The sequence below is a fragment of the Calonectris borealis genome, chromosome 7, assembly GCF_964195595.1.
Source record: "Calonectris borealis chromosome 7, bCalBor7.hap1.2, whole genome shotgun sequence".
NCBI classification, from domain to species: Eukaryota; Metazoa; Chordata; class Aves; order Procellariiformes; family Procellariidae; genus Calonectris; species Calonectris borealis.
Window position 1 is genome coordinate 33,816,494 of NC_134318.1, and position 27,814 is coordinate 33,844,307.

General features: G+C 36.1%; 1 protein-coding gene across 14 annotated transcripts in view; it reads left to right on the forward strand.

Annotated features, from left to right (window-relative positions):
* VTI1A (vesicle transport through interaction with t-SNAREs 1A) overlaps nucleotides 1-27,814 on the forward strand; it is a 282,386-nt gene that overhangs the window by 55,030 nt on the left and 199,542 nt on the right. For 9 of the 14 annotated variants that reach the window (XM_075155069.1, XM_075155071.1, XM_075155070.1 and 6 more), the window contains exon 5: nucleotides 10,929-11,013. In XM_075155069.1, the coding sequence (XP_075011170.1) occupies nucleotides 10,929-11,013 (85 nt within the window). The other 5 variants (XM_075155078.1, XM_075155079.1, XM_075155068.1 and 2 more) reach the window with 4 other exon arrangements.

Here is a 27,814-nt window from a genome sequence, read left to right on the forward strand (position 1 = left end):
AGCTGGGGTCTTAATCAACTTCAAAATGTTTCTTGGAGATCTTACATTTAACCCTTTAACTTGTGATCACTGTCTGCTATCTTAAAAAAAATCTTTTCTTCTCTTTTCTTTATTATTTAGTACTTAAGAAATAACTTGAAACGCGCTGTTTGCCGACAAAGCCAAGGTCTTCACCTCAAACACATGTAAAAGGAATAAAAAAAGTACATAATGCAGCTTTGATAATAATGCAGTATAATTAAATCAACACTGGCAGGCAAAACAAATGAAAGTGCGCGCTCAGAATTAGGCAGTACCCCGCCCAGTTTCCTTGTGTGATTCCTTCCCTAAACAGATTTTCTCTCCTTGTACCAAAACCACAAGTTGTACTAATAAAAGCATGCTTTCATAATGCATGTTATACTAGAATGCAGAGTGCTATCCGTCTCTTTTAATGAAGGAAAGCTTGATAATCCTGAGGCTTTTTCAAAATCTTGTACACGTATTGTTGGTCTGGACGCTACAGTGAGGATCCTACTACTGAAAATCATAAAGGCAACACTATATTCAGGGGACTTTGACCCACCTGTTAATATTTCTTTTGGTGCTGAAAATTGTTGGACAAGCTGTCTGAAAGCAGACTGTTTCTTTTTTTTTTTTGAAAATCTTGTCAGCTGTAATCAAAGTTGTGCATTTTGAGTTAGAAGTTAGTTGAAGTTTTCTTAAATATCAGATTTTTTCTTCTGACCAGATAGAATTTAAATTATTTTGGTAGTGAAAGTGAAGCTTGTTTAAATGGTTACTTGATAAGTGCAATATTAAATAAGGAAAAGGAACAGAACCATGTTCTGAAATTCTTAGTATCTTCTACCCTCAATATAAGCTCAGTTCCACTAAGGATTGGAAAAAAGAAAGATTTGGAGACTTATCCCAGTACAATGAATTTTAAAACACAGACCCCTTAAGCCTTAATCTTATACAGTATTTTAAATGTGCTGTATAAGTTTTAAGCTCTGTAATAGACTTTAATACATACATTAATGAAATTATATACAGGATACAATATATCTGTAGACTCTGTAGTGTACAGCAGCTCTAATATCTATGTGAAGGGTTAAATTTACAAGGATGATTTCAGGGAAGAGTTTCACATTCTGTGTGTCACGATTGTAAACTCAGTCCTGTGAAAGTGTTAAGATTCCCATTTTATTTCTTTTAAGGTGCTGCTATTTTTACATTTTGTGAATTCAGACATAAAAGGGCAATTGCGATAAGAAGCTTTACTTATAACAGAATATCTTATGTGTAGGGATGAGATAAAATATTTTATTTTCACTTTTTAGGGAATGGTTAAATAACTGGTTCACATGTGCACTTTTTGCGAGTTAAGATCTTCTTTTTTCTAAACTTGATGGAACAAACATGGTCTCATCTCAAGGAACCTTTCAACCTGATGCTTTCAACCATTTGTCAACATGAGTTTTTTCTTCCAAATGACCACTTCTTAAATGGAAGAAAATTTTGGGTGGTAAAGGAGTTTATGTAGTAACCCAACTTGAAATCACTGCCATGCCTTTGAAAGTTCTGAATTTCTTTCTTTTCTTCCTTGAAAAATGTTAGGAAATATCACCATAAAGGAGTCAACTAACTTCTTTTACATATGTGAATGCCAGTATTTTAAAAAATATTATTTATTGTGTTGTTCCAGTAATCAATATTACAGTCTTTTTCTTATGAAATATCACTATTTATATTTGTACTTAATCTTATATGCATGTAGTTATGGGTACAGGCATTTAGTGCAAGAACTTTAATCTGATGTTGAGCTTATCAGAATGTGCAGCTATCCAAATCAAGTGTGAGGTTTGGGTACTTACCATATAGTGAACATGTTATCTTGATGTATTTACTCAGTAACCCCAGGTCTAATACACTTTCACTCTTACACATTATTATATCAATAGAAAGCTTGAACTAGATTACAAAAGGACGCTCAGGTATAACTTACAGCCATATAAAATATTTGAAGGTGTTTCAAATTCTTGCTTTAATTTTGTCTGATGGAAATATGTTACGGGACTTTCACTTAACAATCAGTTTGGGTTAGGTTGAATTAGTTAAATTGAAAGGTAGTGGGTTTTTCTTCCCCAATTCAGTCACCAAACTTTGAAAGGGGAGAGGAGAGGAGGGATTCCTTTTCTGACAAAGGAGTTGTTGAAAAAAAGTTGCCAGCTCAGAATTGCTCCTGTGCCAATCCACAAATATTCATAAAATCTGCCAATAGAAATGCTGAATATCTGGTTAGTCTGGGGTGTTACGCAGGGGAAACCAGAGATGTGAGCTGTACATTTTAGGTATGGTCTTTATCATCATGACAAACGTTTGCAAAATGTTTTTGGTGGAGGGAGAAGACAAAAAGGAACTTGATGTATACTGGGTAGTACAACCATATTAAGTATCTAGAAATAAGTGGGGCACAATTTGGATCCTTTCTTTATTCAACTTCTATTTTTTGAGTTGAGTTTCAAAGGTACAGTTACAGCAAAACACAGCCAAGTTATAAGCTGTAATGAATAGGGTCATAGGTATGAGTTTCCAGTTGTTCTCCCAAGAAGAAAGATTGAAGTACAAAGGGCAGATTGAAGAATTAGCAAATTATGATTGGTCTTTTGTCTTCTTCTTTTTTCCTAAATGTCTCCCATAAGTAGCTGTCATCATGTGTAGGTGACAACAACTTAGAATACTGTGGCCTTATAATGATTATACCAAGATTTAACTAATTTCACCATAAGCATATAGAAACTTCTTGTAAGAAGTTGTAAGAATCATACAATACTGCTATTCAAAGCTTTTTTTTAAAATAAATGCATCTTTGTTTAATGAGATAAATAGTGACATAATGCTCTTAATGTATTGAGGGTTTAGTAAAGTCATTGTGTAGTATACATTAATTTATTCTTAATTTGAATTGGGTGAATGTAGTCAGATGAGACACATACAGAGGTTGAGAATCAGGAGACATCCCTTCTCCCATCAAAAAAGCCCCACCTCACAACCCCAAACCCAAAAACCTACTATGTGCATTGGGTTGTTACTTCTTTTCCAGGAATGGTCTTAAACGGGCTCTGTTACTTTAAAGTCTTATTTGTCATTCTGGCCACCAATGTTTATCAAATCCTTTGAAAGTTTTGAGCTTTTCAGTGCAATGATACACTACTTGAAGTTGTGGCTTCACTTTAATAATCATAGAACTGTTTTATGTGGTGTATGCTTTTTAGAAAGTATATGTTGGGTTAAATGAGAAATCCTTCTCGACCAGAATAGCGTCAGGTACAGTATTACCAGCTTTCTTGAAATATAATAGTATTTGTTTCTCTTTCACAACTAAGTTCATTAATAAGTTTAAATAAATTCGCATTAGGTTAAATTGCGTGTCCGTATACACATACACTGTATATGTGATTTTTGGCAAACAAATATTTTGTGGCTACTTAATTTCTGACTACAAAGTTCTGGTAATATTAGATTTGGGCTTGCTGTGCATAAAGTGTGTCAAACTTCAGCTACAGACCAGGGGGTGAAGTTGGTCAATTTAATTCCCCAAGATCTAAAGAAGGTCGGTATCATTTCATATAGCCCTGGCAGAGCAGATCATTACCAGACACAAATCTGTTCGTTACATGCCGAGGGTTTATAGCAAAATAAATAGACTGTCATCATAAGTTCAGAAAATTGTGTGTTCGACCCACGATAATGTGTAAAGGGCGTTTAATAGAGTTCAGCATTTATTCGTTATCTATATGCGGACAGAGACGGCGGTAACGTTATCAGCTTTTTAAAAAAAATTCGGTAGTTTTCTATGCCACGTGACATGCCTCACAGACACACACACACGCACACACACACGCGCACACACCCCATCTCGCTCCCTCGCTCTCCGCGGCGCAGTTTTGATTTTAGTCACAGCAGAAGGCTTAGCCACAAGAGATTCCACTGGTTCAAACCAGCGTAAACCAGATTATTTTTTTTCAGCCTACAAAGGAACAGATTACCTCTTGTATCGAATTCTGTATTGCAAAAAAAAAAAAAAAAAATCATCTTTGTTTCAAAAATATGCTGATTATCATAACCTAAAATGGTGGCTGCACACGGCTTAATGCTGTTTACAGTTGAGCGGTGAGCATAATAAAAATAATGTTTCAAAATAGAAAAGTAAAGGTAACACATTTTCATCAAGAGCATTGTTAAATGGGGGAAAAATACATCTTTTGTTAATTTGAATGAATATCTTTCAGCCAATGTTAAAAAAAAAAACCAACCCTCTCCCATTACTTGCTTAGCTGCAAATCCCATGCAGAGCTTAAATTCAGCCATGCAGCACAAACGAGATAGAACATTTTTGTTTGGGACCTATTGAAAAAACAAATGTGCAGCATTTTAAAACTCTCATTGATTATAGCAGGGTGGCATGCCCAAACGGGCTCTATTGCGGGAGAGTAGTTTTAAACTTTGGCCCTTTAAGTATCATAGTCAACTGAAGAATGGTGGCCTCAGAAAGAAAAGATAGCTATGTGATCAACTCCCAGATCGTCTCTTTCTAAAGAGCCTTAATGTTTGCCTTTTTGGGGAAAAAAGGGGGGGAAGATCTGGAGAAAGAGACCAATTTATGATAGGCCAAGCACTTGAATTTAAGCACCGGTTTGGCGGACAATGCAGTTTTCTTTATACCAAATTCTAGCAAAGTTCCTTTAGCTACGTGCTGAAGAGCCGTCTCAGTTTAAGTCCGTGTGGTAGTGGCCCTCCTAATTACATCTAGTTAGAGCCTCGTTGTCCGTTTTGGTAAGGGGGTGAGGCGTACGTTCAGTTTTAGACGAGCCATATGAAACAATAGAGAATAATGGAGGTTCTTTTGTTTCCTTCGTGCTGGCGAGGCTTTATTAGTAGTAAACATTCTCAACTTACACATGTGTTGAAAATTAGTGTTATGAAACTGTAGGTGAAGTATCAGCCTAAACTGAGATAATGATGTAGCTGTTGTAATTTCGAATTCAACTGGAATCGGTGAGAGAACTGTAATTTTTTATAAAGAGCCATTCTTATGCAGACATTTGTTGTGAGTAATTATACGTTTTGTTCCAGTACAAATAATTTATCTATCTCTCTAAGGGGAGAGCATATTACAACATAGCTTTATAATCAAACTGGGGTTTTATTTAGTTTATAGTTTAGTTTATATTTGCCAGAGCGATATTATTAATAGTGTTAGATTGTGTTGATTTACAAGCATAAATTGATAAATATAAATGTATATACTATATAAGTATACACCCACACACACTATGTGTGTATGTATACACAACACACACTGTGTAGTGGTCTAGGATTAAGAACCTGGAATGGGTCTTTTCTGAGGGAAATATATTTCATGTTGTTCCCTGTTCCTTTGTCTATTTTTAAATATGCTATGCAATAAATCATAATTCTGAGCCATTTAACTAAGCAGCTTCATTTTTTTTTAACTGGAAAAAACCCTCTATATGAGGTTCAATAATAAAATTAGATAATACATTTACATTAGAACTCAGGTATATAAAAATTGAAATACTGGTTACATGCCATAAAGATGCAGTCATCTATTAATAAGTTAGATCTGCTAGTAAAATAAGAAATCAGTTGTCACAACTAAAATATACAGAAAACATTCTGAAAACTTGTATATACAAAACCACTTCAGCTGTACAATCTTCGAAGAAAGGAATAGTAAACTTGTTTTTTTCTTTATAATATAGACTTCTATGAAGTCATTCCCCTTTATTTCATGATGGTGTCTTAGATGTGGTTTAAAAGAGAATTTCACACTATTCTCTTTGTTTAATGTGACAGTGTGAGAAAGTGATCTTTATTCGTTCAAAAAACTCTGCATGTAGTCTATGTTTAGGTTCTTTTAATGTGTTTGTCTGTGATTTTTAAATGCTAAACATGTAAACAGATAAATTGTCAATGTTAATTCTGTATCCTGTCACACAACTGATCTTTCTTTCCTGCCATTTCTTTCCTTTTTATCTTTTTTGTGCGTTCATGTTGCAGTTGATAAAATTACGTGAAGAGGTGAGTAGTTTCTTGCTTTTTGTTGTCTAGCTTTCCCTTTAAAGCTGAGTTTCTAAATCTGAAGTAGATCTTTTTGTTCATTGTTGCAGGGAAATCTACACAAAGCAAAAATATTGATTACATTGCTTTAAAATATTCGCTGTTGTGCCTCTTTTTCCCTAACAATTGTATACTTACATAGGAATCTCTAGATCAAACCTTAGAAATTAACATTCTTTGATACTGGAGATTTTTTTTAAAGGCACTAGAAAAAGAAGGGAAAAAAAAAAACCTATTATTTGATCTCTGCTAGAATACCATGATCAAATCAGATACAGTAATAATCATGTTTGCATCACAAAATCTTTGATGGGGTAAATACATTTGTACACTGATATTGAAAGTGAAAGCACTGCTTTGGTAAAAACCTGTGCTGAAACCCTGTAAAAATTACACAGTATTTCACAACGTTTTGAGTTTGGTGTGAGGTGTTCAAGTAGCTTACGTATTATAGTGGATATTGTATACCCACTGAAAATACAGTACAGGTAGACCTACGCACACATATCAATATTTATTATTTATTTGTGAGTGCTGTAGATCTGTAGGTGTAACACTAGAGATCAGTATTCCAGAACACCTTTCTTCCAGTTATAAAATGACTCATAAATATTTAGAGAGAGAAGCCTGTTTTAATGGTCAGTTCCTCAAATGTTTCAGTATATTTTCTGAAATTAATCTGCTCTGTTACTTGCTGCTGTAGCAAAGCAGGTATCTGAACTGCTTTTTTTTATTATTTCCTGATAGCTGCCGAAAAGAAGGTCTCAGTAAAGTAAAGATTACTTATAGGTCAGATCTGAAGGGTTTCGTACGGAGAGTTTGAACCATTGAAGTATCTGAATAAATGTATTTAGAAGCACGAGTATTTTAACATCAGATATTTGTCGGGTATCTTCTTTCTGAAACGTGTGTGCCCAGACATATCAGTAATGAATACTGAGCTCTACAGGAAAGGATTTGTAAGTTTTAGAAATGGTGATGACAAAGAATTGTGAAGTAAACAGATTAAGGATAATTACAGAGAATTCTTAAAAACAGTAAGATATTTGTGATATAAAGATTCTTTCACTACTTCCCTGAATGCTTTATTTTTCCCTCTTCTTGTGGAGCTGATATTAATATGTTAAAGCCACAGAGTAAAGCAGTTAACAAAAAAAATTAAACAAAATAAACATGTAACCACATGAAAGCCCTCCCACCACCGCTGCGCTCCCCTCCCCAATAGTTCCAGTATTTAAACAGATGACAATATTGTTGCAAGGGTTTGTATAGCCTGATTTCTGAGATTTTTCAGAAGTACAAGGTTCATTTGCTCATCCCTTTAACAACACCTGCATGTCTGCTCCTGTGCTTTTGTAAAAGAATGTAGTAGGATCATTTTTGCTTGCAAACATAGATTATAATTTTATAAACATAAAGATCCCTAATTTGCAAGTTTACTCTGAAAATTTAGTCAGATATAAAGAACAAAGCTGCTACTTAACTGCTCTTCTTTTTGAAATAGCTATGAAGTTAAATGAGAAAATTCAGGATGTTATTGCAAAGGACTGCAACTTGGAAGCTATACTGAACTCAGTCATATGTTTTGGAGCTTATGAATCCTTTTTGTTAGCCACCTAAAGATTTTTTACATTGCTTCTGGTAATTTTCTTTTTTGCTTTTCCTTGCTAGCCTTATAAGTTACTTTTTCCTCTCTCTGCATATTGTGAGAGAAGCAGCAAATAGAACTAAATGAAGGGATTTATTATTTTGTCTAGATCAAAATTGTGCAGGTAGAGAGAGAAATAATTTAAAAACCAATTGTTAGCATTCTGCTCTCTGCACTTAGGTACCCACTATGTGTTGGATAGGCTGTAACTGCAATAGTGTTTTTATACCCAATGCAAAATGCACATTAAAGTTTAAATGAAGGCTAGTACAGTGACTCAGACATAATTCTTAACTCGTCGCATAGTGAAACATCAAGGCATCCCCAATTATAGTTCTCCTAAGGAGGTATGAACTGATCTTAAAAGAAAATGCGGTTTGCCATACTGTTGTTAATAAAACCTGTGCTTCCTCTCATTACAGGCTCTATTCTAGCACGCTTGCCGTACACAGGCTTCCACGGAGGCTGTGTCGCTCTGTCTTTTGAGCTCCTGAGATCTCAGTTTGAATCCAGCCCACATGGAATGACTAAATCTCTAGCGATAGCGTGCCACTTTGCAAAACTTCCTCATATAACTCCAGCTAGAAGCTGTGTCTGAAGCTGCAAGACGCACTGAATCACCTCGCTGCCCACCCCACAGGGAGCAGGGGATACTCTGGGAGAAGGAGTTTGGAGAGGGGTGGGAAGCAGTTGAAAGCATCAGCTGCTCCTGTAGGGCATTGGTTTCATGACCAAAGGACAGGGTGCCTCCAAACCCAAACAATGTCAATAACACCACCCTTTATAATAAAAATTATGTTTCATTATAGAATGGCTTGGGAGGAAAGGTTCTGAAATCAAGTAAGAAACAGCTCTGAGTTAATGTTAGCACTGAGTTCACAGGGCTTTAGTATTCTAATTGCTCGCAGTAAGCCTCAACTGAACTGTGGGTTTGTAATTTACTTTTTAAATTAAATGTGGCTTATATAGTATATAAAAATATACAGTTAAATGCTAGTTCTTTCTGTTGGGTAGCTCTTCCACATTGTAATGTGAAATCTGGTTACTTCCCCCCTCTCCCTAACAGAGCGGGATAGTCTTTTCACTTCCAGCATACCACTACAGCACTATACATCTGTTCTCTAATTATAATGTTCTGCTCCTTGCGCTCACTCCCAGCCTATGGTTTTTTTTTTTTTTTTTAGAAGTATCTGCTCTCTAACTTTTAGGATTCTTACCTTCTAAACTCTTTCTTTATATCCTCCCCCCCTTCTTATCTACTTTTCTTTCTTGAGAGACATCTATGTAATAGTGTTAGGTTTCTGATGTTTTTTACAAATTTTAAAATATTTTACACTAGTTATTCTTTAATATCATTTGGGGGGGCAGTATTTGGAGCAGGCTTACACTTTTTTTTTTTTTTATTTCTTATGGGCAATGGAGAGCAACTGGCAGATGTTATGAAACAGTGCCTTTTAAAAAAAAATTAAGCAAAATTAACACTAATTATCTAGATTGACCATGAGTACTAAGAACATGCACCACTCTAGTTGCTGTTGTGATTTCAATTACAGCCTTATAACTTATGGTTTTAAATTTTATTAAGTGCTTGTGCTGATTTTTTTTTTTCTTGGTGGCCTGCCCCCCATGAATGCAAAAGGCTTTTTTGCAATTTACTCTTAACCTATCCACTGTGTATTAGACAACTCTATTAATTATTATAGACTGTTATTGCAGCTTTCCTGACCTTCACATTGGGTCCTATCTGTGCTGATCTAAATGCATTGTTTTAATGATTTCCCAAAAAAAAAAAGAGAGGAAAAAAAAAAAGAAAAAAAATTCAAGGCAAGCTTTGATGTGGCTTTAGCTGCCTCGATCGTCTGGCCGCATCTCAGAGATGTGTCACCTATGCCGGGAGGGAATAGGGAAATCACGTTTTGAATGGTAATGATAACATACTAATCACTTCCTTTCTTTGAAGATAGAAGCGAGATATTCTGTCAGCATCCCTGGCTGCTAGAGCTTGGAGGCACTGGTCTAGGTGTATTAGCTTAAGTGTGCATGTCAATACAGCTTGCATCTCCCAAGATCCATAGGGGCTCATTAGAGCAAGGTAGATCGTTTCGGTAGACAGCCACTCAGATAATATGTATGGCACCTCCTTTTTTTATTATTATTAGAAAGCATTTCTTCAGTTTTAAAATGACATCTGTCAACAAGGCAAAGTTGTAGGAAATATTTTTTGACAAATATCCAAAAATGTTGTTTTTAGGTAAGGGGGTGCTCGGAAAGATGTGTGTGATTACTTTACTGGGGGGGGTGGGGGGAGCTTACATTTTTTGATGGCTTGATTAGAGCTAGTCTAGGATCAAATTTCCAAAGGAAATGAGCTTACATGTTGAAATGTTGGTGTTTTGGATGGAGAATAAACTAATGAAAATAATAATTTAACTTTTTCACTATTGCAGACTCCTCAAGTGAAAATGTATTGGAAGACACATTTTTACTAGAGTTTATTGTTATCTCATAAATGGGCAAACGACTTCTGGGAAAAATATTATACCTCTGTGTGTGTATATTATTTATAGATTCGTATATATATTTAGGCATAAGAGATGTAAATCAAGAAACCAGTGTTTTGTTTCTACATCTTTTTACATCAAACACTGTGAAGAATATTCATGCTGTTCAGTATTCTGTATGAAGAGCTCGTTGTTTTTATCACCTCACTTGAGTAGTACACATTAAGGAAATACATCCTCTGCCGAAAATTGAGTTCATGTTAAGAACTACCACTTGCATTTAAAGTGATGGTTTCATCAAACTGTAGTTGAATAGAAATCATGGGTGCTTGCATACATGTGTCACAGGGAAATCTATTTTGGAAATGCTCTTCAGACAGGTTTCCCGTATAATAGTCGCATTCTGTTTTGTGAGTTCATGTAATAAGAGTGAAGCACATATTCCACGTTTCAAAACAAAAATGATTGGTACGCATAATTACGATTGATCATAGAACCTGCCCCTTCCAGTGGTCCTTGTAACAGGCTCTTCCATAAAATATACGTGGATATTTTTATGTTTTGGAATATGAAAGCACAATTAAAAAGGGGGGGAGAACATTGTAGACTGCTGCCTGATTTTTTTTTTCTCTCTCTCCCCTTTTCTTTTTCAGAGGGCACATCTGCTCGATAACACAGAGAGGCTGGAAAGGTCATCTCGGAGACTAGAGGCTGGATACCAAATAGCAGTGGAAACCGGTAAGAATTCTGAGAGTGAGCAAATTGTCTTGCTTATGCACAGCAGTCTTCACAACACATGACATTTCAGGGAAACTTCAAAGGCGAAACAGAGACAGCAGCCCGAGATGTGGTTTACATATTGGGGAGACAATTGGGAGCTTATTTGCGCTTATCTTTTTTCAAGTTAAAAGGCATGACATCTACTGAAAACAGTTCCTGAGGTTTAAAAGTATACATCTGAAAAGAGATGGAATACTTTGTCTAAATTCTACATTTGTCTTAATATGCAGTTACATGTTGTCAGTTTACCCACCCGCAATGATTGCTAGCACACACTGCAGACTCCAGTTGTTTTTGTCTTTTACTGTTATTCTCATATGTAAAAAATATAATTTTAATGAATTTATAAGATATTAACTACAGAGGATATATAACAAGATTATCAGCTCAATTTTCTTGCAATCAGTTCAGTGACTGATTATTCAGCTGTTTCTGTGCAATGAAAGAAGTAAACAAACCATACCCCAAAATATACAGATGGAATAAAATTAAGAGAGAAGGCTAAATTGAGGCTCAATTACTGAATTAGTGTTTTTTTATTGACTACAATTTTTCAGTTGGTATTTTCAAAATGTTTTTACTAAGTTTTAGCAACTTATAGTGGATTTTTTTTAAACTAGCAATAGTTAAGCCTCCAAAGTCTAATCCCCTTGAATAAAGCTTGTGCAAAGTTTCAGAAAGTTTCAGAAAATGTGTGTTTGAGCAGTGAAGTAATTTTCTGGCAGAGTCCCGATTAATTGATATATTCCAATATCTTTTTAGAATTCAAGCCTTATTTAAGAGGCAAATTAAGTTGAACCCTTGTAGAGTTAAATATGGCTATGTTAAATGAATGCTATTACTAAAGTGCCTGCATTTTAATTATTTTGGGCTTAGTGCTATGCACAATAATGAAATGGGTGTATGGAACATACAGTGTAGATTTTGGAGGGGACAAGGAGAATTAATTCTCTTATGCCAGAGGATGACACCATTAGTAGAGATGGATGTATGATAGCAATTAAGTTTGCTTTCCTGCAGATTTTCAGGTTTGTTCTATCAATGGTCATAATTGGTTTTTTTTAGAAGGACTATTTTAAACTGGTCAAAAATGGTTCCTGATCTGCTTTAGTTGAGCCTGGATCTTTCACAAAGAAACAGTATATAAAAATTCAGAATTATCCTTTTGGGGAAGAGATATCTTATATCCTTTTTTACTCCATGTGGAATTTGTTTTAGAGAGATGATGATGTTAACTTCCATTGCATATCTCCATGGTGAGAGAAATATGGTTGGAGTGCGAATGTATATTTATACGGAAAGGGTGTCTTTCGGTATCAAAACCAGGTGGAACTGCATTGAATTCCACAGAGTCACACTAATTCACCCCATCTTTGTGTCCATCTTTACTTCTCATCTTGAGCAGGGAGAGAGAGGAGGGGAGAGAGAGAGTTCTTATTCCCTAAACTTTGTGAAGACGAGTAGTGTGGCGATATTATATGACGTATTAATACTAAATAATTTGGAGAGGATGACTTTGGAAATATTAACTTCATTGTAATGTAGATTTTTGCAGAAGATTTTTATGGAAACAGATTAATTATATTTAGTTCCTGGCATGGATCATGATGATTCTAGGTGTTGAGTGACTTTAGATTAATTCAGTGCAATGAAAGAACTTACTTTTGGAGTTACTGTATGATCATTCTGTGTTGAGGTGTCATAATAAAATAAAATACTCCATTTTGGAGTTTCAAGACATCATTGAGTTGGCTCCTTAGACCCTGTCTTGCCTTGATTATTACTTTTGTTGCATAAAGATCTTCTCTACACAGCACTGGTGAGACCATATCTGGAGTGCTGCTTCCAGGTCTGGGCTCCCTGGTACGAGAACGACATTGACTTGGAGGGCCATGAAGAGAATTAAGGGACTGGAGCATCTTTCATGTAAGGAGAGGCTGAGAAAGCTGACACAGTTCAATCTGGAGAGGAGGAGGCTCAGGGGAAGCTTATCAATGTGTATAAATAGCTGATGGGTTGGAATGAAGAAGCGGGAGCCAGACTCTTCTCAGTGATGCCCAGTGACAGGACAAGAGGCAATGGACACAAATTAAAACCTGTGAAATTTCATCAGAACACAAGAAAAGAATTTTTTACTGTGGGAATGGTCAAACACTGGAATAGGTAGCCCAAAGTGACTATGGAGTCTCTATCTGTGAAGATACTCAATATTCAGGTAGGCACGGTCCTGGCTCTAGGTGACCCTGCTTGAGCAGGGCTTTGGACTAGATGATCTCAAGAGGTCCTTTCCCGCCTCAGCCATTCTGTGATTCTGTGGGGAGAAGAAGGTGGAGGTAACAACCCTTAAGTATCTCTTCTACTTTATTTATGTGGTGTCTTTTCACAATTTTGGATATATATGTTACTTATTGTAATGAAGCTGGATGATTTTCACCTCTGGAATAAGTCACATTTGGGTCTTTCGTATTACCTTAATCTGCAAAAATACATATACTATTTTAACCTGCCCCTGTGATCATCTAAGGATTAATCTGACATCACATAACTAATTTAATGCAATTTCACATTACCATTCCTGAAACTAACCATGATAAATTGGAAGCTTTTTTCCTGTTTGCATCTCTAAATTAATAAGCCCTTTCATCTTATGTACAGTTGTTCATAGAAGCTGAGACCTATTGGATGGTCTGACTTCCTTCTTTGAGCAGTGCCATTGATTCATGGGCTTCGGTGGTGTCTGAACACGATGCCGCTTATGTCACCATCTCACAATCCAACACTGACCGTCAAGCTTTCATAGTTTGTTGGCTATCATTTGTTGATGCTGAGGATGCTTAAATCTATGCAGAAGTCTCCTGAAGGACTAAGCAAAGCCTTTAGTATCTGGTAACCAGTTCCATAGTACTCAAGGCCTCCTGTAAAGAGAAGAACATTATTCTAGATATTCATAGGGGTATGTTGCAAACTTAACAGGCATTTGAGTAGCTGATTTGATAGTTCCTGGCAAGGATCATTCTGTATGCCAGAATGATCAGAGTTCATCAGAGCATTTGTGTTTTAATTGCCTGAGTTGTATGGCACAAACACACGAGGGAAATGTCTCGGGACATACAGGGAAACCACCGGCTGTTTGAATCTTGAAGGTCTCCATTGTTTGTACTCAGTAAGGGAAGTTTTAATAATGGCCGATAACACTGCAAAGTGCACTCATCTGCTTTTTTTTAATCGAAATATTGTTTTAAAAAATATTTATTGTTTTTATGTTATCGTCTCCTTTGCTGGTGAGGAACAGACAAGCAAGTTTACAGCCTGGTTAGTTAGTTTCCAACAGCACTCATTACTTACGATGGTAGAGCTCAGTATTCTTAATTTCAGATCATTTAGTCTGACCATATAGCCTCAGATTATGAGAAAGATTTTAAAAATGCATGAAAATTGCTGGTTTCAGTTGAAAGGAGAGTCCATTGAATTAATCCTGATTGATCACAAAGTTCTTCCCGATTTGGAGGGGAAGATTTCCTAATTCCATTCCCCATGCTTGGATTTCCACAGCGTCAAATTGAATTCTAGAACGTCCTTATTTTTCCTGCAGAGTGTAGTGTAATAAGGTATCCCTTTCTTTGTCGAGTCTTAGATATGTTTGCTCAGACAGGAGTATTTTGAATGAGGAATAGTTCAAAATGCTTCGTTCATCTTCAGAGATAAAATTGGCATGCAAATGTAAAACACTGTCAAGGAGAAGAGCAGCAAACCTTGTTGTAGAGGACCATTGTAATCTACAGTTGAATGCTTTCGGTAAGTTGTTCTCAACTGCCAGATACTTTCTAGGGAAAAAGATTCCTGGTGTTTATATAATATAGACTTGTTTCATGGCAATGTAGCGGAGGGATTCAACCATTGAATGATGTCCAGGCTTTCATGGCAAAACTACATTGCAGGTATTTATTTTATTTTTTTTTCTTTCACAAACCTTAGATATTTCTATAGCTTTCAGTACATGTACTTTGAGAACAAGTGTTGAGCTTGCCTCTATGAGTGATGATTATTGGATATTATGCTGTGGCTCTGAATGTCTCTGTGCTACTAGAAGAGTTTGTAGTTTGTGGGTAATAGATCTATTCTTTGCACTGAATCTTAAAATTTTGTCTTGGCTTCTGTTTTTACAGCTCTCGTAATATGTAAACATGGTGTTTTAAAGGAAAGAAATCAAAGGAAGAAAAACTCTCTTGTTCCATTTACAGAAAATCCTTCTGAATCTCGACTTTAGGTTGCTTAAAATGTTTTTTCCAATCCTCCTTACTCTTTGGGAATCCCAGGAATATGTAATTCTGAAACAGTTCAAGGAGAAATATCTCTGAGCAAGAGACACAACAGCTTATTTCCCACCCTTGTGTGACATGAATAATTCTCGGTACTAATGGATCCAGTGGCTTTCACCTGTTATAATGAACTACAGTCAAACCTCCCTTTCTGGACTGAGCCATAAATACATAATGTAATGTAGTGGTAGCCTAGCTGACAGGCAGATGGTCAGACCCGCCTCAAAGTATTGGCAGCCTTCTAGGTGGAATGCAAATGAGAATCTTGTTAGACAAAGAGCTGTGTTTTCTTCTTTATGAAATAATAGTAGTTATTGTCTTATCTGGATGCAGAATTGAGTGAAAGGACAGTGAACGGATCAGTGGAAGTGTGTTAAGAAATGTTTATAGAGGGCTCCTGAAGGCAGGAGTCTTCAAGTTCAACGACTTTAGCATGAATAGGGAACTATTTTAAAACAACTCCAGTAGGAGTCTTGCCAGATGTGAGTAATGGAATTTGAGGTACTAGCACATTGTCCACAGCAGCATGCCACAGATTTGGATTCCCGACTCCTTTACTGATGGAACAACCTGAACCCCAAGCACCTGCCCTGAAAGACCTTCTCCCTCCATACTTCATGGGGTGGTTGTGCTCTTCAGGTGTCATAAATGAGATGCACACCAGAGCTGACATAAAATATGTGAAACCATAGAAATTAAAATAAGTATATCCACTAAACTGATTCCATTCCATTATGGAAGCTGGAGGTTGGCTTTTTCAGGTAGACAATATAGTAACTGTTGCTATGATCAAACTAAAAAGTGTTCGCTTAGCTTAGAAAAAAATTAAATGGCTCTAACATCCAATGTTAATTTAACAAAATAAGAAACCCTAATGTTCATACATATAAGGCTACATTAGACCATGGAAAGGGTGTTGCTTCTTTTGTGTTGTAATTTTGTATACTTAGTAATTTGCTTGCATTAGTTAATATCACTTCGACCTTCACACCCCTGCTTTGTCTTCAGGTGCATCCATATTCCAGTTACTTTTGAGCTCCAAATAACTACGAGTATGGAAATGGAAACCAAGTTTTGAAAATCAGGACTTTGCTTCTAGTGCCCCTTGCTTTAAATAAAAAAAAAATCTATTCCTTAGATATTTACACTTAATATACCAGATATTTACACTTAATATCCACCTATTTCATCTCTAATGAATTATTCATACATGTATATGTGAATACGGTATGTAAAACCTTTCATTAGAGAAAGAGGGCTTCTGAGTTCTGGAGCATATACCAATATCTCCTCCTCAGGTGTTTCTTTGATATGCCAGAACATCCTTCTACTGAAATCTTAATCCAAAGTTTCTCCAGTGAAATGAGTTTTTATGCAGTTTCCAGTCACCATCAGAGAGAGCTTTTTCATGATCCCTGTTTCTTCTGCTAGCAACAGTATTTCATGTTTCATATATAATTTTTTTCTTTGCTGGCTGATTTCTATTAAAATCTGTTTATTGTTTCAGAAATTCATTTTGAAGTGCCCTATTGCATTCCCACATCTCTAAGCCCTCTGCCCTTCTTCGTAGTCCGGGCTTTAAAGTGGGGAGGAGAAAGAAATAGGGAGAGATTTTTGTTTCTGAGGATGTCAGGCTTCAGCAATATCCCAGCTGCACGGTCATGGGGGGGAAGTACGTTCGGGTAGTGCCGCTGCCTTGTAACAAACAGCCAGAAGCAGCATCGAGAAGGCATGGAGAGACCAAACTACTCAGTTTCCATTCCTTAGTGTTTTACAGCGTGGTTGTTGATACCAGCGAAGTGCTTCAAAAAACCTTCAGTTTGAGTATTGCTTGCTGGTTCGTTGCTCGTCCGGTCACCGAGCTGCTCCCTCCGGCTTCCTATCTGCCACCTCCTCCCTCCTGGCCCTCCCGTCCTCCTTCCCTCCCTCCTCTCACCAGCCTTCCCTGCTCTGACCTTCCTAATTCTAGCTCCAGATTTCTCTTTAACAGTTTGTCTCTATCCAGATACTTCTGCACATATTTATTGAAGTTCTGGCACCATCCCCATTTTCCTTAGCTCTGTGTTTCCTCTTAAAAGATTTGATTCAACAGCAGTATGGGCCTTGCGTTTGTGGTCACGAAAAGTTTACCCAGTAGCCCACCTAACCTTGTCTAGTAGTGTTCAAAGGCTGTTCTCTCTGCTCAGTGGCCCTCTGCATTTGTGTGGGTTGTCTCAAATGCAGGATATAGATTTTTTGAGTATATTCACATATTTGCAAATACATAAAGTGCTTACCATAAAGTAAGGAAATGGTGAATTTTCATTATTTAAGTGCTGTCCTCTAACTACATCAGAGTACCAAAAAAAAACCTTTTCCAACTACTTTTTTTGAAGAGATGAGAAAAACTTATTTTGTAGAGTTTTTCCACAGTCTGTGCAGTATTGTAAGACCATTTCTGTTAAAACCTTATCTTTTGGGTACTCAGCACCTTTCAACTGGAATTCAAATAAAATGAATGCTTATCTTTCCTTTCACCTCAGTAGGTTTGGGGTTATACCATTAATGCAGCAAATAAGGAATGTCAAATCTGTTCAGTAGTACAGATTTGCTAAGGTATGGTAGGAAAAATAGTGATCCAAATTTGGCCATTTTGTTGCCTGTTCTGGTTATTTTAACGTTCACTAATGTGCAGGAATTAATTGCCACGGGACAACTCAACTTCAGTCTTGTTAAGAACTGGCATCCAGTTGAAAGAAGTTTGTTTAAGACTGATTTTTGGATAAGCAAAACATTGCAATAACTTCTTAAAGATACTATATTATATATAGTAAAACAGTATTCAGATTGTGGATTTTTATTCCATGCTAGAATGATGGAAACATTTTGTTTCAGATATCGGAAACTTTATGCTTAAGTACTTCCCATGTGCATTCTGGACAAATAATCATATAGGCTGAAATCTGTATATATTTTCACAAATACCTTGCACTTGTCATAGAATACCTGTGAATAGTATTAATATCTGAATGATGAACTGAACTCAGAAGATAACTTTTAAAACATTATTTTACAAGCACGGTATTGGACCACTTCTACTGTGTAGCCTGTTCTACAGGAAATAACCTCTTATGAATCACTGAAAACAGCATTTCAAAGTAATCTTCTTTGGTGCTGACCCTCTTTCTCTAAAGTATAAGATGGTATTTATTGATGACGGTATTCATTGTAGCTTATTCCTAAGTTCATAGCAAAGCTTTTGAAGACTTGTGTCGTAATAAAAACGTGAAGGTTTCAAGTCGAGCTATGTGGTTATATTTTTTGGTCTGAAGTTACACTACCTGTTTCTTTCAATTTTGAAATTATTTACCTTAGGGAGGTTCCTCCACTGTAATAACACTTTGGAGTTTGTTGTCCAGTTCTGAGCAGGTGAGGCAAATAAAGAGAACGATAAAAATAAAAAGATAAAGAAATAGTAGCTTTTGTTTCTGTAAGTCCGAGTAAATTCTACAAACTACCTCGGTTTGGCAAAAGGAAAATGGAAAGAGCCGCCGGTTTGTCTTTCTGCTTTCTATCTCTCTCTCTATATATATACCCTTGCCTCATTTGCCCAATACTCTCAGCCACTGTGCTTAGGTGTCACTGAGAGATGTATCTAACATGCTCTGGTTGTCTTCTAAAGTCCAGACAACCCATTGCAATAGGTGGACAAAGAATGTGAAGTCATGCCTGTAGCAAGGAGACGTTCAACTTGTGTTGGCCAGAGAAACTCTTTCCATCGGGTTTCACATTCTCCCTGAGAAAAATGAACTGTATAGAACTTGTCCAAAAAGTTTCAGATAGTTGGGAGCTGCTGGTTCATCTTTAATGGGTAGAATTCAAAACCTAATATATTGTCCCTAGACACTCTTCCCTTTTCCCTATGATTTCCTCTCTTCCTCCCATCGTATACCACAACCACTTCTTTTGAACTTTCACCAAGTGAAGTGAATTGATTCTAAGTGATACTGGCTTGGCAGTGACAGTCAGTCTGTTACAACCTTTAAAAGAGCACAACTGGATAGAATTACACATCCACCTTTTGACCTTCAAATGTATTAATGCCCTGCTAATTTAATGGCTTCATTTGGTGATTTCGTTGTCCACAGAACATAAGCTGTATATTTCATAAAAAATCAGACTTTGGTGAGTTATTATTTTGGGTGCCTAAGTAAACAATATGATTTTCAATAGTTTTTAACAGATTTCTCGCACAGCTGAATTTACACAGCATGAGGTCTTGTTGGGCAAAGACTCTTTGTATACAACTTACATCAAGAAGAAAAGTTGATGAGCTTAGATTTGACAAAATAAAATACACCCTAGTTTTTTTTATATTTCTTGTTTGAAGCCTTCTACCTCTACTTCCTGTCAGGCTAACAGTGTTTTCCTCCAATTGCGCTAAAGAACAAAGTTTAACATTAAAAAATTTATTTGTATTGAACATACTTGTCTAGGTAAAGTCAATATCAAAAGGGTTTTCATGGTAGATCATCTTTCAAGTGCAGTATTTTACCCTTTTACAACTTAGGACCGAAGAGTTATAGTTACACAAATACCTTTTTTTTTGTGGTAGAAGTACAGAGGGAGAAAAGCTCAAACTTCTGTCCTGAAGCGAGACATAGAAGCAGATGATTGAAAAACATTCTTCTTACCCCGGTATGGACTGATTGAAGAGTAGCTTATCTAGATATTATTTCTTCATCTCGTTTAAGTCATATCATAGTATTTTATGCTAGTGATTTTACTACTCTGCTTATTAAATATATTTTCTCCTGTAATCTCTGGCATTTATAGTCCAATAAATTGTCAAAATGTTGCATGTGCAAACATGCAAGCTTGGTAAATACTGAACTTTATGGAAACTCAGTTCAGTTGAAATGTCTGCTTGTGTGATTGTGTGTGTGTCCTCAGGGGACGACATAAGCTCTGATTTTTGCAAGTAATACTGGCCATCCACATTTCTATTTTTACATCAAAACTTTACTGTTTTTCAGTTAGGTTTTGTTTGTACTGTCTCGCTTTTGAACAATGAGGCTTACCTCAGCCTAATAGCCCATAATATGAATTTTACTTGATTACTAAGTAGATGCATACATTGTAAAATTGAAATTCATGCCATTCTTACAGAAAGAGTCAGGAGTCGAATGTAGGTAGCTCTTTATTGTCCACTTGATTTCATGTCAGAATGAGTTCAACTGCTGATCTGCAGTACCAGTCGTCTTTCTGAACTAGACAATATTTTTCTCTGAGTTGTTACTGCCTTGTTTTGAGAAATTACCGCTAGTTATTTGCTACCAGCTGTTGTAAGGAACTGTAGACCCACAAAATTGCTGTTCGTGGCTTTGTAAACTAGAATTTCACAATTTTCTGTCAGTCTGTCGTAGGCCACTTGCACACATCTGTCCATTCTTGTTTCCCTACATCTTTTCTTGGCTCAAGAGTGCCTTTTTGTTTTCTTCACAGTAACTTATCTAGTTCAAGGGAGGGTCCTTCTACAGATTCTGTGATTTGGTGTTCCTTCCATATTTTGCCAACTCCTCCCTCACTATTAATTTCCAGCATCAGCTGTGTATCACCTTGTGGTTGTTTTTCTGCCATTCGCTAATATTTACTTCATATTACTTCACTAGCTCCAAAAACGTAAATGTAAAATTTTATACTCTTGGCCTAATCATCACAATCGTAATAAATGCTCCTGGTTGTAAACATGCCCAGTTATTGGCAGAGCATACATATTTACATATTGAATTGCAAGTGTGTGTGTGCATGTGCATTCATCTGCCTGCTGGGGAAGAGAGGTTGTCTATTTTGCTCAGTACCTTTCCAAAAAAGTTTGCAAGATAAGAACATGTTTCCACGAGTGTGTACTGAGGTCAAGCTCAGCGCAATGATGTCTGAATCTAGGTATCATGAGTAGCTAATTGTTGTGGTTTGCATTTTTGTGAAATAAATCACACAATTTACATTGTGTATCTTGCAAAGATAAATGTTGGTGCAAAGGTCATCTCTTACATCTACTTGGCTGGTCTCTACTCTGATGAACTTTTCCATATTTTATGGCCTCTGTGACTCTATAAATGTGAAGATTTTGGAGAGTGTTCATGTATTTGGAGATGTGGTTCCTGTTTAACTCTTTTGCAGGATCTAGACAGAAATGTGCAAAACAGTTAGATGAAGAGAATAGTTCAGTCTTTGCTTTTTTCGTTACTCTTTTTTCAAATTCAAAATGAAAAAAAGAAAAAGATCACATAACAAATAAGAAAAATGTTCCATAAGCTACACAGCACTTAAAAAAAATGTATGGAGGTATGGCATATCCTCCTGACTATCCAGAAAGGACAAAATCGAGTTTGAAAGGTTTTCCTTTGGTGGAAATTGTCATGTTTTAATGGCTATGCAATCAGAGTGAGTGTTTCATTAAGAAAATATTTAAACTAGTGGTTCAAAATAGGATTGACTGCATTATTTAATTGCAGGTTATTACTTCTATATTAAATCAAATATGTATTTATGTATGTTTGTAAAGAGCAATGCTTACGATCTTACTTCATTTTCCTCTTGGTTACATAGATAGTTATTTGCATAATCATATTTCTTTAAACATTTTAAAAACTTAGACCATTCATAACAAACAAGACCTTTTATTCATCTGTAATGCTCTGCATAACACACTTGCACCATTATATACACATTTTGTCTGGGAACAAAAAGTGTTTTGGTAGCAAATGAGTGTTTGAATATTTGCCTTGTAAACTTATGAAATTTGAAGCAAAATTTTGATACAGGCAGGTAAAATATTGAGTTAACACTGGAAATAGCTTTATATTGTGTCCTGTTGTGTTGAATCTTTGCTGGCTCAAATACTCGAAGAAAGGTACTGTTGCCGACAACCAGATGACCTGTGTTTTCACTCATATCTACAACACAGGTCTGGTGTCTGAGTATTAATAGTTTTAGTTCTGTACAATTTGTGGACTATCAGTCTTTCTGTTACAGCTTATTCATAACATTTTCTGCTTTGCATAGTGACGATCATAAAAAGTTCTTAAATTGTGAAGTTCTGCAAACGTGCTAAATATTATTAGTTTTGTAGTATCCTTGTTAGCCATTTTAAATCCTTGCCAGTAATGCGCACACTGTGCCTTGTTTGTGCCATAAGATTAATAGTATCTCTTCACACAAATACAATTCTTTAGAGATCTAATATGTAACTTCCTTATTTTGAAATGTTACATTATTGACCATTTGTTATAATGGAATTTCTAGCTGCAAAAATACCTGTATGGGCTTGGCATTTCCTGAAACTTATTTCCTTCACAGCCGTTTTCCAAGAGTACACTCAGAGTTTCATTGATATTTGTCAGTGTAAATTATCAGGAAACTAATTGCTCACTTCTGTTTTTTCTTTAGACGTGTGAATGCCTGAGTAACAAACTACAAATCAGAAGAAAACTTAGTGTGATTTTACAAGGGCCTGATCCAGAGTTGATTGAAGGCAGTAGGAATGTTTCTCTTGATTTTGCTGAAAATCACGTTAGAAAGAATGAGGCATAAGAAAAATCAAAAAGTCCACAACTGTTATTTGGCTCCTTCTTTTCCTATGAGCTTTATTTTAATTTGGTAAAATATATTAATGTCTACTTGATATTGGGTAGCCTCTAAAGTGGATTCATTTTTGGTGTCGGGAAATAACACTGTGAATGGCCACTCTGTACTTGGGAGACATTAAGTTCAGAACTGAAGATAGAGTTCATGACGCCAGTACTTCTAGATTAATATAAGGTTTTGAGTGTTTGAAAACTGTTTGAAAATGATCCAACTAGACTCTATTCTTAACTTTTAGTGGTTTTGGTTTTTTATATCGTGTCAAATACAGTGCTTTCTTATCTCCAAAGATTAAATTTGCCCATTTTGCCTATGTAATATTTATATATGGACAGGAAATAGAAGTCAGTATCCAGATTTGTTGACCCCTGAGATACAATATTGACTTCAGTGAGTATTAACTTCTCAGATCAATAAATGCTGTTATTGACCTCAAAGAAAAATCAATAGCAGCTTGTTAATTTGCAAACTATGACTGCAAGAAAATGGTACACATTTTGTTCTTCATTATCACCTATTTATATCTATATTTTAACGCCTTCACTATTTCCGCCTAGAGATCATCATGTCAAAACATTTCAATCCCGGCTGTTAGAAGGTTGGGGAGACAGGCATTATACATTATGGAATAATTGATGAGCAGTACATGTTATTTCCCACATCTCATGAAAATAATACCCTCAACAGTTGTATATCACCTGTGTTGTTTTCCTTTTTTGGGTAGTCCAGTTCATTTCATTTCATTTTTTCTGGTGCGCTTCATCAAAACATTGCATAAAAGTACTATATTTTAGCTGCCAAAAGAACATTTCTACATGAATAATAAGGGGGATGAAAGACTGACTACTGGAAACAAGGAGACTGAAAGTGATCACTATAAAAATCATAATTAATGTACAGTAGATTTTTCCTATTTGCATAAGGATGACAGGTTTCTAGACGAGAATCTGCTCTGCAGCAGGCTGAAATATAGCTGTGACTATATAACAAAGAAAAAAGTTTTAAATGACAAAGTATTGGTGGAGAGGTATTGTTTTGTATCATAGCGGGTTTTGTATATAAACACTGAAATGTCAGGTTTTACATAGTTTGAAATGCCTAAAAAATGCCTATGGTTGAAATTCAAATGTCATAACAGTTCTTCTGCATATATATCACTTTGATATTTAAACTTAAAAACCTCATAAATGATTTAATATTACTTTGGCCTTGTTATGATCTGACTGCCAAAAAAGGCAGAGGCTTATTTTTATCTGGTCTGGAGAGTAGTGTTTTCATTCACAGAAGACAAAGCACAAGTCTGTCAGCCTTTTACAGTCATTAATTCTGTCTGATACATCTGCGGTGATCTTGGCAAACTGATTGCTATGTTTAGAAAACTTGTCCTGCGTTAAATGACACCGTGAGAGGTATTCAAATGCAAAAATAAGGCAATAGTTTAATTTTTACGACGACTGAAGTGGCTGCAGGTTTTTTGCCAGTTTGATGGCTATATGGTTTTGCCATTTAATATCACGAGCTCCCAAAACTTCATTTGTGCATCCATGTTATCCTCTTGAGAGACAGAGTCAATGATATTATACTCATTCCGTAGATAGGCAGACCAAAGCATAATGAGGTTAAATTAAAAAAAAAAAAAAAAAAAAAAAGCAGCACCAAGCTAGATTAATCTCTGAGGTTCAGATAAATGAGACCAGTGCAGATCTGGAAAGATGTTTGTGGTGATTATGCAGTATCTTTTCTGTCTTACAGAAGTCCTGAATGGTCAGGAAGGGTGGTATCTATAAGCCTAAATAGACATCCCAAATAGTAGGAACAGTTTCCCTGCTTCTTTCTGATGTTTTGAGTCATCTTTGAGTAACCAAGGAGTTTGGATCCTTCTACAAGAGACCAAAACAGAAGCGATGCGGGAAGGTGGCAGATTTGGGGAAGATGGAAGGTTCATAGTCACACTGCAGGAGTAGAGAGATCATGTCAGTTTTGCAGTTTAGGATTATCTCTTTTCAGCCCACATAGATTGCAGAGCAGCACCCAGGTATTCAAAGTGCCAAACTGTCCATGGTCTATCAGAGTTTTAGTAGTAGAAGTGGGAATAAAGTCTGGGGCAACCAGACAAAGTCTTGATCGTGAGCCAAATGTCACTCCTTGAGTCTGCAGACCACTTATTTGGAAGTTATCTAGTCTGCTCAGGAACACTGTGCTACAGTGGCTGGGTCTCAACATGACCCCAGGTCTCAGGATTACAGAAGGTGGTGCTGGTGACAATTCTCATGGTGCCTTAATGGCTGTCTGGCACCTGGTGAATTCTCTGCTCTGGAAGCGTTGTCTTTAAGGTGTACTGGAGGTCAAGAAAAAGCCTTATGAATTCAAACTCCCAGTCCTCTGCTATGAACATCTAATGCTTTATTTTCCTTTTTAATATTCTCTGTCATCACTAGAACTGTTTACTTAACTGATGAGAAGCTCTTAGGACTGATGCTAGGTCTAACTTACCCAAAAGAGAACGACATATAATATAATCCACAATGTTTTAATTTTTAAAAAGTGTTGTTCAGAATCCAGGTTATATGGTACGTCAGAAGATGTTCAGTTTATAACTATAAAATCACTGAATTTAACTTCTCAGTAGATGTCACTGACAGCAGAGTTACTGATTTCCATAATTGAAACGTTTTGAGATTTTGCACTAATGGTCAGTGGGGCAGAAGCTGGTAATGTTATGAGATGAGATGTTCTGCTTAGCCTCTTTGTGAATTACTTTTACTCTCCACGTTTTGCTTTATTAAGGGAATTTTCCATTTACTTCCTATTTTGGGAAAAAGTCTCTACGTTATTAAAGTATATAAAATATTTGATGCCATAAAATGGATCTATTTTAGTTTGATAAACTAGAAATATGCTGCACTGTGAGGGTCATAGCTTATAATACATACTGTTAGTACTTTTTCATTTTTCTATATTAGGAGATTAGTAAAAAATAAGCTCTATCAATTAAGTTTTATTGCAAAATTATCTTCAGATGTACAGCAGTGAAGATGATATTGAGTGATAACACTAGAGTGGATTTTGTATAAAGCAATTACAGCTTGAAAATGGCAATCTGAATGAAAATATTGCTCAGGGTTTTTTGTAATCTAGCATTAATACCAAAAAACTCTTCCTTTGGAAAGTGCTTAAATTACCTCTTTTAAACACAAGACATTCCTAAGGTGTTCATGTGTGCTATTGACTGAAAAATACTTTACTGATACCTGGTTTCACTGCTCATGCTTCGGCAAATCTGTAAAGTATATATAAGCGTGTGGTTCCACCTCTTAAGATGATCCTCTGTTTGTAATATTACCATGTTTTCCTAAAGATACTACTTTGTTTATATGAATAACACAGTTCTTAATTCAGAAATTATTTTATGTAGATGCACTTTGATGTTATGAAATTTTTTGCATTCTTAAAAGCAATGATCTACCCTGAGAGAAGCAGCAAGCCTTTTTCACAGTATAATGTAATACGTATAGCCACATATTTTCTTGAGGTGTTATTCTGGAGTTGAAAGTGCATTGAGCTTTGCAAAATGAATTTCAAGAACTTCAGAAGTTAATTGTTTAATTCTGCTCATGATGAAATCTATCTGAATGCTCAAATCATTCCTATCGTAGTGTTCCATTCTGCCATCCCACCTTCAGTAGGACAGGCAGCCCCTCAAAACACATAAAGGACTTTGTTAATTTAGAAAAACCAAGGAAACTGTTCAAGAGCTGCAAAGCAGTTCAGTCTGTATTTATGGCATGGGGAATTTTGCATGTAGCATTCACTACTTCTTTTGGAATAGCATACCTCAAAATGTTTTGAGTGCATGTACAAGAGAAGTAGCTCTGTAAAACACCCAATTTGGAATAAACTGAACAGTACCTTAAGGAGGCCCAAATATTTTCAGAAGTGCATCAGTTGTACTCCATCGTTTCATTGTAGATAAATAGTTTGTGGCTCTGACCAAATCTCCAGTGATACCAGCATGAATCAAGACAATTGAGTCAAGTGGTTACAGGTTTCCATCCTTTCAAATTGATCAAATTGAAATAGCCCATTAGGAATTGATTTAAATCAGTTTAGATAAGCTCAGTCTTAGTCCTGGCCCTTGAGGCTTTGGCTACTGAAACTTCACTTGAAGCTGGACATATACCAGCTCCACAGGCCATCAACTTTATTAGTGTGGAGATAAGCTGATTAGATCTTGTCAATCAAAGGTGCCAATATCTCAATTGAGTGTCTCTCCCAGTCTTTCTCTCCTTCTTTGTTGCCCGCTTCAATGCCTTAAAAAAAAAAAAAAAGGAGAGAGCGAGCAAGCAAGAGAGAGATGTGTGGTATGCATCCCCCTGGTTGTCACCAAGCAGGGTGCAGGGGTACTGTGATGATGTGATGACTATATTAAAGAGGACATCAATTTGTTTTAAAGTGTTTTGATTTTTTATGGTGGCATTAAGAGAGAGAACATTGTGGTTGCAGCTTTACTAGAAAGCAAAGAGTTCTAGAAGGAAAAAAAAAAAAAAAAAGTGTTTCTTTGAAACCTACCGGGTCTTTGAGTCTTGCTGTGCCAATGGGCGCTTAAGTGCTCCTGTAACTGGCATACTCTGATCCACCACCAGCTTAGGTACTATTCTTCTCTCCAAATTATTCATTTATATAAAACGAAAAGATTTGTGGATGTTTAATCCTTACAGAAGTTATTTTAAATATTTGTTAAATATAGCCTGTTTGGGAAATGTTTGGTTATGCCAGTAATAAGTGTGATATATTGTAACAGTCTGGGAAATTAC